Source organism: Malus sylvestris, chromosome 8, assembly GCF_916048215.2.
Source record: "Malus sylvestris chromosome 8, drMalSylv7.2, whole genome shotgun sequence".
NCBI lineage: Eukaryota > Viridiplantae > Streptophyta > Magnoliopsida > Rosales > Rosaceae > Malus > Malus sylvestris.
Genome location: NC_062267.1, coordinates 25282938 through 25295488, shown reverse-complemented (window position 1 = coordinate 25295488; position 12551 = coordinate 25282938). Strand labels below are relative to the sequence as shown.

At 37.5% G+C, this 12551-nt stretch overlaps 2 protein-coding genes across 28 annotated transcripts in view; both read left to right on the top strand.

Annotated features, from left to right (window-relative positions):
- The window catches only part of LOC126632265 (protein SABRE-like), a 55676-nt gene that overhangs the window by 2344 nt on the left and 40781 nt on the right, over nt 1–12551 (top strand). For 5 of the 19 annotated variants that reach the window (XM_050302586.1, XM_050302601.1, XM_050302594.1 and 2 more), the window contains 5 exons: nt 836–1098; nt 1319–1541; nt 2528–2698; nt 2805–2882; nt 3531–3573. The exons of 5 other annotated variants lie outside the window; for them this stretch is intronic. In XM_050302586.1, coding sequence (XP_050158543.1) covers nt 836–1098; nt 1319–1541; nt 2528–2698; nt 2805–2882; nt 3531–3573 — 778 coding nt within the window. Of the gene's footprint in view, nt 1–835; nt 1099–1318; nt 1542–2527; nt 2699–2804; nt 2883–3530; nt 3574–4157; nt 6120–12551 lie in introns of those variants that run through there. 9 more of the 19 variants (XM_050302599.1, XM_050302602.1, XM_050302605.1 and 6 more) reach the window with 9 other exon arrangements.
- Nucleotides 1–12551, top strand: part of LOC126632269 (protein CLT2, chloroplastic) — a 28059-nt gene that overhangs the window by 13147 nt on the left and 2361 nt on the right. For 2 of the 9 annotated variants that reach the window (XM_050302612.1, XM_050302617.1), the window contains 3 exons: nt 7786–7821; nt 7931–7981; nt 8347–8470. The exons of 3 other annotated variants lie outside the window; for them this stretch is intronic. In XM_050302612.1, coding sequence (XP_050158569.1) covers nt 7786–7821; nt 7931–7981; nt 8347–8470 — 211 coding nt within the window. The remainder of the gene's footprint in view (nt 1–7785; nt 7822–7930; nt 7982–8346; nt 8471–12551) is intronic. 4 more of the 9 variants (XM_050302618.1, XM_050302611.1, XM_050302619.1 and 1 more) reach the window with 3 other exon arrangements.

Here is a 12551-nt window from a genome sequence, read left to right as displayed (position 1 = left end):
TTAAGTTGGTACAGGATCACAATTTGGTAAGTAAGAAAATATGGTCAACTAATCCCTCAATATGCTTGTTAAATGCTTGCATGGCAAATGTGGGTCTCATTTTTAATGGTTATCTGGAGTGTGTCATGTGTATTTACTAATGCGATGTGGAATAAATAAGATAGAAAACAAAGCACAAAAATAAAAAGGAAGAACAAACCTCCCTCTCTTGGACACTCTATGCCCTTACGTTCTCTCTCTCACTACCTGCAGCTGTTGGAGAGATAGATGGTAGAGAGGGAGGGAGAGAAAAGAGAAGGAGGTTTAGTCCTTCTTTTAGATTTATGGTTTTTTATGTTATTTTTTTATTTAAATTTCATCTTCTGATGACTTTTCAAAATGTTCTCTAGTTTTCTATTGTTTTGTGTTTCACGTGACATTCTAAATGCACGGTACACTTTTGGAGTCCAATTAATCATAGAACATGGGACACGTTTGCTACATAAGAATTTAACTGACCCACTCGGAGATCGGATATGTAGGTACTATTAAGTTTGTTTACCATTTTATCCAACCTCTGGAGATTGGATACCAACTTGAAATAGACCCTATAGTTGTGAGGTTTTTTGTAGGTGATCCAAAATTTTATTCCAATAAGTTGGACATATTTTGTGTCATCGACAAGAAAAAGGGATGAATCTGATAGTGTACAAATATTAGGTTGGAAATAATCAAGTTCAAGAGGCTGTGCTTTTTAATTTTTTTCGTTAACTAGTAGTCTATTCATTTCATTTTTCAGTTGTATCTTTCGTGCCATGGACTTTATTTTGTCGTTACAATTTTTGAAATGTTACAGATGCCCAAAGCATCCATAGAAGTGAAGGAACTGAAAGTGGACATGTCTAAAGATGGTGCATCCAAGCAAAATCTTATTGTTAAGCTACAGATATCACCTATTGTTGTTCTGAGGAGTGACCCACGGGTTAGTTGTGACTTATCCAATTTTTCCACTGGAGGATCCATTTCTGCAAGCCAGTCATCATCCTCCATGATGGAAAGGACATCTGCTCTTTTTATTTGTGAAGATTTCATCCTCTCCTGTGAATTTGGTTATGATAGGTATTATCTTTGGAGAAATATGTTTCTTTCTGTAGATGCAAAAGCCTAGTTAATTGCTTTTAACGTGGCTTCAATATGATTTCTTGAGTATGAGACTTTCATTCTTATATTACTTTTTGTGTCCCTTCTATCATTAGATTTGTTTTTTTTTTTTTTAATTTCCAATGATAAGGCAAGGTAAACCAGCTAATATCTTTTTATTCACTTGATTTGGATGTAGGGAAGTCGGTGTAATGATCAAGAATGTGGACATTGCCTGTGGAGAGATTACTGTGAACCTAAATGAGGAGATGCTTTCAAAAAGCAAAAGTTCATCACAAACTTCTTCTCAACCTGATAATTTTCTAGGGTCTGCTACGGATTCTGTTGCTTCTAAAAAGCCACACAAAAAACAACAAATGATTGTTGCACTCTCAAAGTACACCTCTCTATTTCCAGAAAAGGTTTGTCAACTAATATGGCTTTCAACATGATCTGTCCGTCTCTTCCCCCCTTCAGTTTGTCATATTTTTACTAATGCCATTTTCTTTCTGTTCAGATTCCTTTAAACATGAATTTTGTTAAGTGTTTTCTTCTAGACAGAATTATATTCTTTATATTGGGCATCTTTTTTTTTTGAAAGGGATTATATTGGGCATCTTTATTAAAGAATTTTGGGATATTCCTTTTTAGTGAATGTAAGTTATGATTGCACAGTTGGTTTTGATACCTTGTTCATTTTTGTAGATGTTTTCTTTTCTTGTTGATAAATAATTACTTGAGCATCAAGCTTTATTGTCAGATTTTCAAAGAATTAGTTGTTGGACTATACGTATGTGTAATTACATGCGATATGATGGTATAGATTTTCTCCTACCAAGATTTGGACTAACACCTACCCATATCCCAGGCTGTTCCTTAAAATCCTTACCAGTCAGGTGAAATCCTGAATAGTTATGTGATAGCAATAATTTAGTATACAGTATTAAGAGGCTGAAACAAGTTTAAACTAGTGCCAGAAGTGTGCCTTGGAGGATATCTCCCCTGTCCAGAAAGAGTCATAAAGGGTAGAGGAGTCATGAACTTTTTTGTGCCTATTTTGAAGTTGAGTGAGTGGGCTATAGATTATTTTAAAACTCTGACCAACCTTTATTTTATGCGATGTTTTGCTTGGCACCGGACTCTAATGTGATTTCTTTCTGACAGCTTCTCTTGCATCTTTCTACCCTATATCTATTACTCAGAGTTGTTGCACTGAATGTGATGATATTAGCAATTCATTTTCCATGTCAACCTCTTGAATCATATTAAGTATCATGCAATTATTTACGATTGAATCTTTCCTTGTTCTTGTTTATGTGCTTTCATCAACGTCTGGTTCATCCACTTGTGTAACTTCTCTTTTATTAAATTGTTCCTTATAAGAATTAATATTTTACTTCTTTGATAGGTTTCCTTCAGTTTACCAAAACTGGACGTGAGATTTGCGCATCGGGAATATGATTTTTCTGTCGAGAATAACATAATGGGCATCCAATTAAAAAGCACCAAATCACAATCCAGTGAAGATGTGGGGGAGACTACACGCCTTGATGTTCAATTGGATTTCAGTGAGATTCATGTATGAATGGAACTTCGACACTGTTAATATGATTTTAGTGTTTTACTTTTCACATTCGTTGCATATTGGTCTATTCTCGATGATGATTTTTGACATTATGTTTCAGTTGCTTAGAGAAGCTGGCATTTCTGTTTTGGAGATACTGAAAGTTGATGTTGTATCATTATTTTACATTCCAGTACAGGTAAGTTTTTTCAGTTTAAGTCCTGTGTCTCTTAAAAGTTAATCCTCTTCCTTCTGCTTATATTTTATACTTCTTGCATACGTTGGGTAAATATATCCAATTAAACATATCATCATGTACAGTTAATTCTGATACTGAATATATTGATGGATCGTTTTTTTTTTTTTTTGTTTTATTTTGTTGAGAAGAATATATTGATGGATCATTGATTTAGCACTATTCAAGGATTATTTGATTGTGGTTTTTCACTGAAGGTTTGTGGTTTATACTTACTAGTAGTGCTTTCCATGTTTAATATGGAATGTATTTATATGATGAAAATAAGGAAAGAAACTGAGGACATAGTCTCTAAATAAATGAAAACAATGTTTCTAAAAGCAACGAAGCACATGATAAGATCCACGGGCCACTGCTACAGTCCATTCCAACAAATACAGAATTTCCCATGCGATATATATATATATATATATATATATTTTTTTTTTTTGAAAAGAATCAAATTTATATATATATATATATATATTTTGAAAAGAATCAAATCTGGAATTTCCCATGGAATTCCCTATGCAATATTTCATTGGAAACAGGCACTGCATTTTTGATATGGTGGGGGTCATTTATTGACTTGGAACTCTTTTAACTTTTCAGCCAACCTTGCCTGTCAGAGCTGAAATGGATGTAAAGCTAGGAGGTACACAATGCAACGTTATTATTAGAATTTTGTGTTATTTGTAGAGTTTTGAACGCTCTTCTTGTCCTTGCTTGAATATCATTTTATGTACATGGGGAACTCATAGGTGATAGGATATGAAACTATCCATTCGCCATTGCAAAAATTCAGAGTGGTTTTTGTTCTATTTCCTTTAAAATGAGTAAAAGTGAGGTGTATATTAAAACCCCTAAGCAGGTCATACATAGTAGGGCCTTCTGTTTTGATTAAGAAAAAAGTTGTATTAGATCAAAGAAAACAACATTGTAGTACCATTCTCTACCAAGTGCACTTCTAAGTTCTTAAGCAATTAATATTTAGTCATATTATAATGTAAAACATTTGCATATATGTAGGTGATAGAGCTCTATTTTTGTTGATTTGCCGTCTAATTTTCACTGTCCGGTGAAGTAGCCATTGTGTCTCTTGCTCTTCTTTAGCTTCAGCTTCTTTATTTGTCATTAATCATGTATTCCTATTCCCGTTAATCTCTTTTTTTTTTTTTTTTTTTAGTTCAAAAATAAAATTATGAATTACAAGTCATAACATTTGAGTTTCTGGTGTAGGGTTGCTCTCAATCATCGCACATATTTGCGAATAACATATCAAATACGGGAACCACTGTACATATGGAACTTGGTGAGCTAAATTTGCACATGGCAGATGAATACCAAGAATGCTTGAAAGAGAGCCTTTTTGGTGTAGAATCAAATTCAGGTTCTATAATTAATGTTGCAAAGGTTAGTCTGGACTGGGGCAAAAAGGACATGGAATCATCCAAAGAAGACAGTCCGAAATGTAAATTGGTTTTATCTGTTGATGTGACTGGTATGGGTGTGTTTTTTACATTCAAGCGTGTTGAGTCGCTTATATCAACTGCAATGTCCTTTCAAGCACTTTTGAAAACTTTGTCTTCTTCTGAAAGAAGAGCATCACAAAGCCGAGGACGTCCGTCCAAACCATCAGGGAAAGGGACTCAGCTGTTGAAGTTAAATCTTGAACGATGTTCTGTGAAATTTTGTGGTGAGGCAGGCTTAGAAAATACTGTTGTTGCAGATCCTAAGCGTGTGAACTATGGATCACAAGGTGGTCAAGTTGTAATAAGTACCTCAGATGATGGCACACCCCGGGTTGCAGACATAATGTCCACAACATCTGATGAACGCAAGAAACTGAGGTATTCCATTTCTCTTGACATCTTCCATTTAAGTTTGTGCGTGAACAAGGAGAAACAATCCACACAGATTGAACTTGAAAGAGCCAGATCTATCTATCAGGACCACTTGGAGGAAGATAAGCCGGAAGCGAAAGTGGCTTTGTTTGACATCCAGAATTCCAAATTTGTACGGCGTTCTGGTGGTCTGAAAGAGGTTGCTGTTTGCTCTCTTTTCAGTGCTACTGATATTACAGTTAGGTGGGAACCTGACGTACAATTATCACTAGTTGAACTTGGACTACAGTTGAAGTTACTTGTACATAATCAGAAGCTTCAGAGACATGGTAGTGAAGATGCCCCTGGCATGAAAGGTTCTGACCAGAAAAAAGAAGTCATTGCAGAACCAGTGAATTTAGACAAGCCCAAGAAGAGGGAATCTATTTTTGCTGTAGATGTGGAAATGCTGTCCATATTTGCTGAGGCTGGTGATGGGGTTGATGCAATGGTTCAGGTACAATCAATTTTTTCTGAGAATGCCCGTATAGGTGTACTTCTTGAAGGGCTTATGCTTAGTTTTAATGGGTCCAGAGTATTAAAAAGTAGCCGGATGCAAATTTCACGTATTCCTAGTGCCTCATGCCCTTCCGACGCAAAAACACCTGTAGCTACAACATGGGATTGGGTAATTCAAGGCCTTGATGTTCATATTTGCTTGCCATATAGGTTAGAATTGCGCGCCATTGATGATTCTGTTGAAGAAATGTTGCGCGCTTTGAAGCTTGTAAGTGCTGCTAGAACTAGTCTCATCTTTCCCACGAAGAAAGATACCTCAAAACCTAAGAAGCCTGGTTCAATGAAAGTTGGCTGTTTAAAGTTTGGCATACGAAAGTTAACTGCTGATATTGAAGAAGAGCCGGTGCAAGGTTGGTTTGATGAACATTATCGGCTGATGAAGAATGAGGCATCTGAGATAGCTGTTAGGTTGAAGTTTCTTGATGAATTTGTCTCCAAAGCCAACCAGATTCCTAAAACAACCGAAACAGTAGATTCTACTCAAGGAAGAAAAACTTTCTTTAATGGAGTTGAGATTGATGTACAAGATCCATCAGCAGTCAGTGAGATGAAAGGAGAAATTTATAAACAATCATTCAAATCGTATTACAGGATTGATGGTGGAGATGATGGGATGATAGAGGTCATAAAGACGCTAGATCCGGTTTGTTGTGAAAATGATATACCATTTTCTCGACTATATGGGAGTAATATTCTCTTGCACGCAGGTTCTCTTGTCGTTCAGCTACGTGATTATGCATCTCCTCTATTGTGTGGTACTTCTGGTAAATGTGAAGGTCGTCTTGTACTTGCACAGCAGGTAATTTGCAAAGTGACATATTCGGTTTGTTACCCTTCTTTTGATTTCTTGGGTTTAGCATATGTAAATTTGCTTTGCCAGTTGCTATTTTTGGGGAGAAAATATTAAAAGAAAGAAAATCGTTAGACGCCTCTTCATTACAGGAACATTGTTTTTTCCAATTATTTTCTGTTGGCCAAGCCTACCATGATAATTAAAAAAAAAAAAAAGAACAAAACTGGAAATACAAGTGATGAACGTCTGTGCTGCAAAACTTGATGTTTGGTCAGATAGTTCGACAAAGTAGCTGAAGAATTACTCATATCCTCCAGCTTAATTTCTCCTCTTTTCTTTTTAGTAATGTCTCTTTATGAAATAAAAGTAAAGATTTACTAATTTTCTACGGCTTAAATAATCTGCTATGTGGAAAGGTCATTCCTTTGGGTTAACCAACACTTTCAAAGTGGTTTTTCTGGTCCAACATCAAGTCGTCAATTGTGATTGTCGATTAGTGATTATATGGTTCGAAAAAAGTTAAAGAGCTAGTTAATGTGCCAATATGTCATTTCATCTAGTCATCTTGAAGTAATCAGTAATGTTGTCCCCACTCTTTGGACAAGAACCAGTGTAAATTTCTTGTAAAATGTCAAATGCGGGGATATTACCCACCTTTTATCAATGCATCTCCTTTTGGTCATGCGCTAAGAATATTGTTTGTGAAGTGGAATTGTAAGTTTATTTGATTTCATACAATTCATCTTGGATAATTAAGGACTAAATACTTGCATCTATTGCTACGTGCATGCATGCTGACATAAAAAGTCTTAGAGGACATTGTGGGGTTTAGATGACCAGGTCCTTCCTGTTTTTTCAGTAGCATATTTCTTTTTCCCGAATTTTTTTGTTGAAAAGAAAGGCAAAATAACTTATTTTTATTCTGCTGATGATTAGTTTAACACCCTGTTTTGAATGTCTGCCTGAAGATTGTACTTCTAACAAGCATGCCTGCTCTGCACTTTACTTGAGAGTTTGTTAGATATCACCTTTTTTTCTTTTTGGCATCCTTTTATCTTTAATGCACTGCCTAGGATACGAACAACCTTATCATTTTATGTGATAATGGCTACCAATATTCTGTCTTCACTTAGTGGTGATTTTGATTACGAATGAAGTTTTTTCTGAATAAACTGAAATATTTCTACGGCTGCATGTATTTCATGACCCTCCTCTATTCTTACTATTTTTTATCGGGTTTTGTTCTTTCTTCTTGGTTAATAAAGTCTGTCAAGTGCCAATTTCTTTATTATCCAACTTTAGCAATGCTTTAACTGGACACTTTCTCTGAATTTTATCTTGAGATGGCGAACGTTGTTGGTAAATTTCATATTCTTAGAAAGTAAATTTGCAGTGTCATAAACTAGAGTATCATGCACTCTTGGAGTTTCATTGTGACATGTTATAAAGTAAGGCTCCTGATAGTTATATGTATTTTATGAAATTGCAGTGGCTCTGATTCTGGTCAGATGCTATCTGGAGTTGAGTCTATATGGCCAGCACTAATGATTGCTTCAAGTGCTTTTCAAGCCGGTGCATCTATAATCAAGGTTAAAGCAATGAACATTTGTTAAAAGTTCAGTGGTGCCCTTTATAGCAAAATAATCAATCTTGAATTTTTGTCTTCAAACAGGAGTTTGTCTTTGTTGATGCTGCAGCCCACCTTAAGGTATGGCTATTTCCTCATCTTTTCAAATGGTTATCTAGCCTTCTAAACTTTATGGTTGACATAACTACTCGTGCATACTTTCTAAGTCATAAACCATTTTACATTGCAGGAAAAATCACTTGACATATTTGTTGTCAATTCTTTTGGATCTGGATTTCAGGTGACTGCTATATTTTTATAAGATAGTTTTTATCTTGTTTGTAATCTTGATGCACCTTAGTATGGTGGACCCTGTTAATTATACCACAAGACCCTACCAGAACAAGAAAGATTTGCGCCGATCTTTAACTAGATTTTTAGAGGTGATGAAGGTCCATTTAATTTGAAAGTGGACATCGATATGGGATTATTTATATTCGTTCAAATGCCTGGGGTTCCCTCACTGTTATCATATGTATCCACACCTTACATCTGCTTACTCAGGTTAACCGTAAAGTCCTGCACATAAAATTTCAATTTAACTGACAGGATACTGGTTGGTGACTGGTTTTGCTGAAATTATTCTTTATTTCCTGTGACTTGTAGGCTCTTTTTGTTCTTCTGTTTCTACCTTTCTTGTCAAACCTGAGAGGCATACCATTTGCGCAACTTCCTTCATATCTAAAAGATGGTGCCTGTTGCTTTCTGAATATTGGAGCCTATACAACAGGCAAGCTGTCATATCATTTTTTTTCTTTTTGTCTGTAGTCTTTTAAAATACCTGGATTGTTTTGAGTATCTACTTTCCAGCCCATAAGTGAGCTGAAAGTTATTGTTCATAATCTGAAAACACCTATTGTCATATCAAGCATGTGCAGAATGATTTTCTCTAACCTGTTCTTACTTTTAAATGGATGACTGCAATGAATGAACAAGACTTTTATTGCATTACGAACGGGAAACATCGACTAGTAAGAGCAAAGCTTAAAATAGCATCCCAAGAATGGTAAAAGCTTTTGACACCAAGTTACATCTGAACAGTGTATATTATGAACTCATGTGAACATTACAAGGGAACTTTAGGTGGTGATGAGAAAATCTACTTACACGGTTGCATAACATTTAGGAATGATGGGAATATTAGGGAGAATGACAAGTCATCCAAGTCTGCTACTGTTAATAATTCTGTTACTGTAAATTAACTGATTGTATTAGTTGTGATTAGTTAAGATAGTTATAAAGTAGTTAGGGGTATCTATGTAAATAGCCAAAGGCTATATATATTCCTACACAATGTGTAAAGTTCTCAGTCAAGTAAATACAATCAAGAAAACTTACTGTTGAAGTTTTCTGTTTCTACATGGTATCACGCCATTCTGCTTCACAGCTTCGATCTTTCTCTTCGCTTGCTGCATCGATCGACTCTTGATCGATTTTTCTTCTCTGATCGTCACTTCTTCCCTTCCGATCTTGTAGTATTTCTTGATTTCTGTCAGTAATGGCGGCTCAATCGACTGGTTCATCTTCTCCGGTCATCTCCCCCTCGAGCCCAAACCCTAATTTCTCTGGAAACCCTAATTCCTCTGGAAATCCGAGTCCTCTGACTTCCTACACTTCTCTCACAATTCATAACATCGGCAGCATGGTGCCGATCAAGCTCAAAAGATCCAATTACCTACCATGGCGCGCCCTGTTTGGCCCGATTTTCCGGAGATACAAGCTTCTTGGAGTAATCGATGGTACTGACGTCTGTCCATCGCCATTTCTGCCTAATCGTAGCATCAATCCTGCTTTTGAGGACTGGTATGAGAAAGATCAAAATCTTTTGATCTGGTTGAATTCCACACTTTCTGAGGAAATCATCCCGTTCACGGTTGGGGTTTCATCCTCTCGAGAACTTTGGGTAAAGCTTGAACAGCGCTTTGGTGGAATTTCAGAGGCTCATATCCATCAGCTGCAATCGCGCCTTCAATCTGTTCAGAAAGGATCGTGTTCTATCTCTGACTATCTTCAAGAACTCAAGGAAATTTCAGATTCTCTGCAAGCTGCTGGTGCTTCTGCCTCTGATCGAGATCTTATCGCCGCCACACTACATGGCTTGCCTGATGAATTTGAGTCTTTCATCGACTGTATCATGCTCCGATTGTCCTCTACCTCTCTTGATGAACTTCATGGCCTCCTTCTCACAAAGGAATTGTCTATGGCCAGACGCAAAACTGTCAGTTCATCTCCTGTCCCTGAATCTTTTCAGGCTTTCTCGGTGCAGTCTTAGCCTCCTCTCCTTCCTACTCCATCTGCTTTTGCTGCTCAGAATCTCCCTCTTCAATCTGCATCTCGGTTCAACTCAAATCGTGGCAGGAACACTAAGGGCCAGTTCTTTTCCAATCGAGGTAATCGTGGTAATTTTCCTAATAACCGTGGCAATCAAGGTTATCAAGGCTTTCGCAGCAATCAAGGCTCTTCTCACTTCAAAGTGCTTTGTCAAATCTGTGGTTCTACCAGTCATGAGGCTATTGACTGCTTTGATCGTATGAATCCTGACATCTGTGGTCGTATTCCTCCAGCTAAGCTTGCTGCCATGTGTGCACAACATTCTGCTAAACCATCTCAGCCTTGGTTAATTGATTCAGGGGCAACCTCTCATATCACTAATGATGTTGCTAACCTCACCTCTCCTACTCCCTACACTGGCGAGGATAAAGTGTATATTGGAGATGGTAAAGGTTTATCCATCCTCAATGTTGGTTCATCTACTCTGCACACCTCTCATAACTCTTTTCAATTGCGAAATGTTTTACATGTTCCCCACATAACCCATAATCTCTTATCTGCTTATCAGTTTGTTAATGATAATAATTGTTCATTGACACTTGACCCTTATGGATCCTATGTCAAGGATCGTATTTCGGGGAAGATGCTTTTACGGGGACCGGTTAGAGATGGCTTCATCCTCTTCAAAGTTCCAGCAATCTTCATCCTCTTTCACCTACAGCTTTACTTAGTATTAAAGCTCCAGTTACAATTTGGCACAAGCGTTTGGGTCACCCTTCCTCCTCCATTTTCAGAAGGCTCCTTTCATCCAATAATCTTGCTTTACAAGGCAAGTCTACTGTGGACTTTTTCTGTTCGGATTGTGCTCTTGCCAAGAATCATAAGCTTCCATTTAAAGCTGCTACTTCATCAACAACTCACAGCCTTCAACTACTGCACTGTGATCTGTGGGGACCTGCCTCAATCACATCAAGTAGTGGTTTTCAATATTATTTGCTCATTGTTGATGACTATAGCAAATATAGTTGGTTCTTTCCTTTGAAATCTAAGTCAGATGTATTTTCTACATTTGTTGTCTTCAAATCATATGTAGAAAATTCACTTGGAAATAAAATAAAGGTTCTGCGTTCCGATTCAGGGGGTGAATTTACTAGTCACTCTTTTGCATCATATCTCAGCAAACATGGCATTCTTCATCAGTTCAGTTGTCCCCACACCCCTGAGCAAAATGGTTGTGCAGAAAGAAAGCACAGGCACCTTGTTGAAACAGCTCGCACTTTGCTTCTTGCATCTCATGTCCCTCATATTTTCTGGGTAGAAGCATTCTCCACTGCTATCTATCTTATTAATCGCCTTCCTATTTCTGGCATTTCACAGTCCCCTTGGCAGTTGCTATTTCACAACCATCCAGACTACTCTAAGCTCAAAGTATTTGGTTGCCAATGCTTTCCTTGGCTCAAACCTTACTTTCATAGCAAATTGGATCCCAAGAGCAAAAAGTGTGTTTTCTTGGGGTATAGTCTTCAACACAAAGGCTATAGGTGCCTTGATCCTATCACCAATCGCATCTACATCTCTCGTCATGTTGTATTCGATGAAAGTACTTATCCATTTCAGTTGTCCCACAATCAACACTCTTTTCCTGTTCCAAGTCCTCCATCTTCCTCACCAACAATTTCATCCTCTCTGGATCTTCATTTTAGCAAACACATTCCTCCTGTTTTCAGTCAGCCATCTACATCACCATTATGTGCTTCTGTGCCTGTTCCTATTTCTTCATCTTCATCTTCCCCTGCACCTGTCTCAGTTGGCTCTTCTTCCAGTTTTGTTCCTCCTTCAGCACATTCATCTTTCTCCCAAAATCAACAGAGTCATCCTCCTGCCCCTGTTAATTCTCATCCAATGATTACTAGATCCAAGGCTGGTATACTCACGTCGAGAGCCTGTGCAGCAACTAAGCACCCACTTCCAGTTGATATGGATTATGTTCCTACAACATACTTGCAAGCTTCTAAGCATGCTCATTGGAGGCAAGCTATGCAAGATGAATTTAATGCCTTGCTAACCACTGGTACTTGGTCTCTTGTTCCTTCTCACCATTCTCAAAACTTAGTGGGCTGCAAGTGGGTTTTCCGGATTAAGAAGAAGCCCGATGGCACTGTTGACAGATATAAAGCCCGGCTTGTGGCCAAGGGTTTTCATCAACAAGAAGGTATTGACTTTCAAGAAACCTTCAGTCCAGTTGCCAAACCGGTTACAATTCGGATCCTTCTTACCCTTGCTGTGCAATATAATTGGTTTCTCAATCAATTGGACATTAGTAATGCCTTTCTTCATGGAGACTTAAAGGAGGATGTCTACATGCAACAACCCCCTGGTTTTGTTGATCCCTTACACCCTACATCTGTTTGTAAGTTGAGGAAATCGTTGTATGGTCTCAAACAAGCTCCTCGAGCTTGGTTTGATAAACTGTTCCAAGCTCTTCACTCTCTTGGATTCACCCAATCATCCTCAGATGCTTCTTTATTTGTTCTCAATGG